Source organism: Porites lutea, chromosome 7 (genome assembly GCF_958299795.1).
Source record: "Porites lutea chromosome 7, jaPorLute2.1, whole genome shotgun sequence".
NCBI classification, from domain to species: domain Eukaryota; kingdom Metazoa; phylum Cnidaria; class Anthozoa; order Scleractinia; family Poritidae; genus Porites; species Porites lutea.
The window spans coordinates 6,691,351-6,697,739 of record NC_133207.1 but is presented as its reverse complement, the minus strand read 5'-3'; the positions used below and the strand labels follow the sequence as shown (position 1 = coordinate 6,697,739).

General features: G+C 38.2%; 1 protein-coding gene across 1 annotated transcript; it reads right to left on the bottom strand.

The window, feature by feature from the left end:
* Nucleotides 1-874: 874 nt before the first annotated feature.
* Nucleotides 875-4,227, bottom strand: LOC140943999 (uncharacterized). Its single transcript, XM_073393104.1, has 2 exons — nucleotides 4,082-4,227; nucleotides 875-3,544 (listed from the first exon to the last, which is right to left on the bottom strand). The coding sequence occupies exons 1-2, from the start codon at nucleotides 4,141-4,143 to the stop codon at nucleotides 2,275-2,277; spliced, it is 1,332 nt and encodes a 443-aa protein (XP_073249205.1). The 5' UTR covers nucleotides 4,144-4,227; the 3' UTR covers nucleotides 875-2,274.
* Nucleotides 4,228-6,389: the final 2,162 nt, after the last annotated feature.

Sequence of the window (6,389 nt, the reverse complement as noted above, 5' to 3'; positions counted from 1 at the left end):
AGAAACAATCAGTTCAGCAGTTACCCTCTCAAACAGTTAATAGTAGCTGCAATGAGGGACAAAAGTGTTGACACACTTCCATAAAATGGGCCTTTTTGCATATTGGATATACTTATCTCCTTCCCCTGTCTACCCCAACCCCTTCCCCCAAAATCAATGTTGAATTTTGGACCCTCAAGTCTTTTTTTTACTTCAGACAACATTGATTTGGGGGGTGAGGGGATTGACAGCATTTAAAAAGAATGAAATAATAAATGAATTAAATGTTTCTTAAAAGCACCTTTTTTAAACAAGTGCGTCAACTACTTTTGTCCCTGATTGTAGTTTCCATAGTGATGACATCGAGGATCCTGCAACCCCGAATCATATTCCTCTTTTCTAACGTTTAACATTGAGGTAATAATTATTATTCAACTTTGCCTCCATCTTGTATTGAAAATTTATATTATGTACACTATTATATACCTCTTCCACATAACGCTCCAGAGAGCAAACATAAAGAAAGGAGGACAAGGGCCAGGTGGAAAATTTCATACAAATCAATGTATTTCGTCCACCAGAGCCTCGAGTTGGTGACTTTGTTGAAAGGCGCGATAAGTATTGTAAGTAATAATCTATACGAAGTGCTGGTATCAAAGGGCGCAGCTGGCGAATTGGTGAACAAAAGTCAAGGTCAAAAAAGGGAACTAATAACATTATTTCACAAAGAATATTCTTCGTTTTGCTATGATTTATTTTCTCTATGTTTCGATGTACATTGTAATAACAAGAAAATGGTCAGCAATTTCAGAACAAAAAAATGGAATAAAAATAGTACAGAAATGCGCATGGACTGATTATTATATAGAAAAATCTCTGAATCCAGGTAAATGAATTTTTTTTTACCCTTGTTAATTTTTTAATTTTCATCAATAACAGTATAATATCATATAACAGTACTAACATTACCAAACTGTTGTAGTGAGGATACAGACACCGATTACAACACCTTGAACCATTATAATGACTCAGTACCACCCATTCTATTTTCATGAGCCACACAATTGCATCAAATTGGAATGGAAGGGGCCGGGAAATTATAACACTATGAGAATTTACCCGGAATGACCTTTTTCATAACTTTTTTTTTAAACCTGTCTCAATCAATACAGTTACACCAGCAAAAGCATAACCCCTTATATCACATTAATGAAAAAAAATATTTGGAAAACTTTTGAGTAGTTGACACAACAAACGTTAGGAATTTCAAATCTGCATTAATTCACCCATCAGAGCTTGCTGACTCTTTGAATTAAAAAAAAAAGCTTTTCACTCATTTAGTTAATGTGATAATGGAAGAGGACATCAATGTCTCAACTATCTTGCATGTGAATTGAATGCAAACTAGGCATGAAGGAATTCAGAGATGAACTTGAAATCATTGATGGAATCTTGGAGTTACAATTAAAATGGCTTAACTTGATAATTATTGAACAACAATAATTAAAGAGTTAAAGTAAAGGAAGATCAAAGTTATACAACTTCTAGAAAGGAAATAAGCCCTAAAAATGTCACTCACTAAAAGGGTAAAGGTAAAAACCATTGTCTCATTGTTCTTTCCAGAAAATCCAGACATGTACTATAGCATGGTAGAAATTGATGATAGTTGTTGAGCAAATATAATCACGGAAGAATTGAAGCTATACCTCAAATCACTGAAATTGTCTCAATTGGACAAAAGGAAAATCAAAACCATAAAATTTGACTTATATGCGTTCTTATTCTTTAACAGAGCAGATTTCTGTCTGCCAGTAGTAGAGTCAAGACTTCTGCAATACTCAACTGAAGCACAATAATAAAATCTTTTACTGTACATAATCAGGAGTCAGAGGTACCTTATTGACTAGTACATGGACAGTGAATGCTGCAAATGTCTCAACTGATATAACATATTTTAGTTAAAACCAGGAGTCAGCATTGTCCACACATCCACAATATTTAGCAATATCTAAACTCCATAATAACTTCTGTGACAGCATCAAAAGGCCATAGCGTTTTTTTAGAAACCAGAGGCAAAATAACACATTAAAAATTGTCTAACTTGAAAATAAATGTTCATTCCTTGGTTACCATCATCCACCCCAGGAGGAAATGTTTCATGCAGCACAGTTATAACATGAAGTGGAACATGTAATGAATTTTGTGGCACTTCCACCCCAGATAAATCATCCCCTTGAGGTGTAGGTGCATTGGGGTCATGTCCATACATATTAAGATCTTCAGGTAATGAATTGTCTATGATCCCTCGAACACCAGAATAATATTGGACGAATGATGCTGCAGAATTCCAGAAATCCATAGCTGATGAGGAGTAAGGCCATGTTCACTAGAAAGTCCATGGTTATTAAAAGTGTCCACAAATTGTGTTAAAGCAGTATTGATCCTTGGCATGTAGACATAATGGAGTGCATAAAGATCAATATCATTGCTGCGAATTAGCAAACCCATTTGTTCCAAATGTAGAAAGACATTTTTGAAGGAGAACAATATACAGTGAACCACTTCACGCCATAACCTCTCAATCCTTGTGTTGTGAACACTTGGTCCTGTGATAAAACTACCACGACTTTCCCCCCTATAATGAACCATAACATCTCCTACAGCAACATTCTCTCCACCATCATCTGCTCTTACCCGGGACGGCAAACCCCATATATTTATTGATTCGCGGAACAACGAAAGCACTGTAGCAGCTCTATTGTTGTTACTGCATCTGAGGTAAACAATCAGCCTGGAATAACCATCAATACCTCCATGAATTACAAAACGCCAGTGCCGTAACTTTAAATTACTGTCAATGTGCCATAGGAAATTGGGATGTGGAACTCGGTATGGCCTTCGAGGAATTTGCTGAGCCCAGCGGCAGGCTCTACCTATTGGATCCAGATTGATCAGGGCATCACGCACCCTCCAGTGCTGGACCCATATACCACGCCTTCTGAGAGCCCCTTGCATGTATCGTTCCCCACAACGAGGCATTGAAACAAGTTCTTCTTGTACTATTTGCTGCAAGTCAATATCTGGAATGTGTGAATATGTCACAAAGGAATGGGGAATCTCTAACTCATTGACCCTTCTGTGGATAGTCCATCGTGATACTCCCAGAATGCTAGCAATGGTGCTCCACGAAAAGAAACATGACCGCAAGAGCATCAACTGTTCCCTGGAAATTTCGTAAGCAGGACGGCCCACAGAACCAGTGTGCCTAACAGGTGCTCTATAGCATGACCTAGGAGAGAATACTGGTAATTCCTGAAATAACTGCTCAATTACCCTTATGTCCCTTGCGAGAGTCCTCAGATCATTCACTTCAGTTGGTGAAAACTGACCCGATCTCTCTACAAAGGAAAGAACTTGCTGCATATGGCGAACTGCACCACCTAACCTAAGGAGTAAAAAATCTGCAGTTTCCCTATCTAAAGGAGAACTACGACACCTATCAACTTCTTGCAACAGTTGTTGAATAGACGATACAAACCGCTGTAGTTGCCTGTTAGCATGTGCACTGTGTGTCATAGAGAACAAAAGAAGCAAAATAAGAAGCAAATATAATTTTTTACAGTCCAATAGATTGTTTTTACTGTCATACAATAAACACAGCACCAAAAAAAGAAACTGGGGAAAGATCAAAATCAAAGTCTCATGTCCAATAATATGGCCGCTGGAAAGCAACAAAAACATCTGGAATTTACTTTTTCAATAAAAGCTCTTTCTTGTCACATCTTCTAATACTTGACATGGTTACAATGCTGAAAATCAAGAGCAGAGACTTTTGTTCAAGGAGACAGCATTTCATTTTTGTCTATAAACACTCTGTGAAAAATCGAAAGTTGTATCTTCGAAAAGAAACATGCTATGGGACTGGAAACTTGTACATAGATCTATATTTTACTATCTTCAACCTGGTACAGTGTATGTATAAACAAAATGCGTAAAACCTCGCTTTTTTAACTGCACGATTACACTTTGATGGCGTCACTGTGAAAACCATGCAGTACAGTTATTGAGTTAAGCTTAATGAAAAATAGAAATAAAAACATACCTTCTCATAAAGCATACAAAAAAGCAAAAAAAGAACATAAAAAAGACTTTCTTCGGCTTCATCACTTGAGCGTGAAGTGCTTCGTTGCGGAAACAAATAAGCAAAAACCGAAGAACGACACGAAGGACCAAAATGAAAATGGCCGACTCGATTTTATAGAGGAGGGGAGTTGGGGAGGACTACGAATACCACGTCATATATGAACACATTTTACTTCCATAGTAACACTCATAACGACAACATTTCGAAGGGGTAGAGTTATATTCGTAGCCATGGAAACCTTCATGTCGAAAGAGTTACATTTCATTTCGAAAGTATCACATTACTTTTCGAAAGATATCGTATTGCTTTTCGAACTCATTTCGTTACTTTTCGAACCTATTTAGTTACGTTTTTTATGTTTCGTTACTTTACGAAACGAAATTTTTCGAAAAGGGATTTTGCTACAGATGGCGCGCCATAAGAGTCGTTTTTCCATTCTTTTTGAGGCTATGTGATGTTATTCTGGGAATTGCCCTGACGAAGTCTTTTAATAAAGACGAAATATCGACAAGAGTCGTTTTTTTCCAGTTGTTTGAAGTTATGTAAGACAAACGATAATATACACTAAATGTTAGGTTCTGAGGGGAACAGCAAGCTGTGTTTTCCCGAGTTACGCGCACAGGACTCGAGGAAAACAAAACTAACTGGTTTCCTGAGCGTTCTGACATAAAGTATTCCGTTATATTTCAAGATTTTCACATCAAAAGTCACAAAAAAAACCAGCGAATCAAAACAATGTCGCACAACTAAGAAAACAAGTTTAGTTGTTGAGACTGCCAAATAAACAACTCTAAAAACATAAAAAATGTATTCTCTAGACTTTAAATTTTCATACTAAGATAAAGAACAAGACAAATTTACATGAAATTGTAAAAATGTATTCTAACATTTACTTCTAAAAATGCTCCTGCGTTAAAGGTTATCGTTTCTCTGCCGTTCTATTCGAAGCTCTGAAAACAGAAAGTATTTTCCCACCTCCTGTTACGTCATTTGCTTCCATGCTTTGATCACGTAAAACCAGCTAAATAAATGTATCCCTACCGCGTTACATTAGCCGATTTATAACGCTTGGAATACATTTGAATTCAATCAAGGCAACGTGTCCCAAAATTAAGCCATTGGAGTCCCTGTTTTGTTGAGTTAACGTCTAGGAATTTCTCAATTTCTCTTTCGTTTTAACGTTATTTAAAATCATTTTTCAGATATATCCGCGGCAATCCTGCGCTCTTTGGTTCTCTGCTTCGCCGTTTCCCTCTTGTGCTTGCTGGAAGTCGATGGACGGTTCAGCATGAGTGGTTTTAAAAGGATCCAGAATAACTTCCTAAAACGAGCTGACCCTACTCGAATGTTGAAAACCGGTTCATCGGTGACATCACTGTATGTGGGCGGTACTGGCATCTGGTGGAGATCTGGTGTAATTGCCTCCATTTCCCAAATGGAGCAAGGGGAGAAAGAAAAGGCAATGGAAACACTCAATATCGCCATTGCAACCCTAGCAGTCTTCGACACAACGCAAGCAACAGTGTCCCCCGTTGCATCTGAACTGATTGAGCAGTTAGTGAAACACAAAGGAAAGTTCCCAAACACATTCAGTGGACTCACAAATTATAACAAAGCGGTAACTGAGGGCGTGGTCAGCGGCAGTGCAGGTGACGTAGATGACATCATTGATAGCGCCAAGGCTTGGAAAAAAAGAATAGGAGAGTTTTTCGACAGTGAAGTTACAGCATTTATGAAGAACACCCAAGGGTATGATGATCTCGTCAAGAGTCTGAACAATGCGAAAACTTGGGCAAAAGGTTTGACGTGGCTCGACACGATTAGTGGTCCTCTATTTGATGCCGCTAATGTGGCATTTTGTGGCTGGCAGTTGCATAATGCAATCAATGACAAGGATTCTCCACCAGAAGTCAGGTCTTTGAATATTGCAAGTGCTTCGATGGGAGTTGCAAGCGGAGCCGTTGGAGTGACTTCATTCGTTGTGGGTGCATTGGCGACAGCTGGGAGTACTCTGGCTGCAGTAGCAGGTCCTGTCGGTGCAATCATAGGGTGTCTGCTTTCGCTTGCCTCAATCATTATCGATTTGATTAATTCTGTTAATCCATACGGCACCATCAAAAATCATCTTGAGACAATACAGAAATTGAAAGAAGGCTCCCTACAGTATCTTCAAAATCAAGTTGACATAACTAACCAAGTCACTCCCGTGTTCAATTATAATACTGGCTTTGGCACTATTTACGAGATCAACCAAGGGAATTTGATA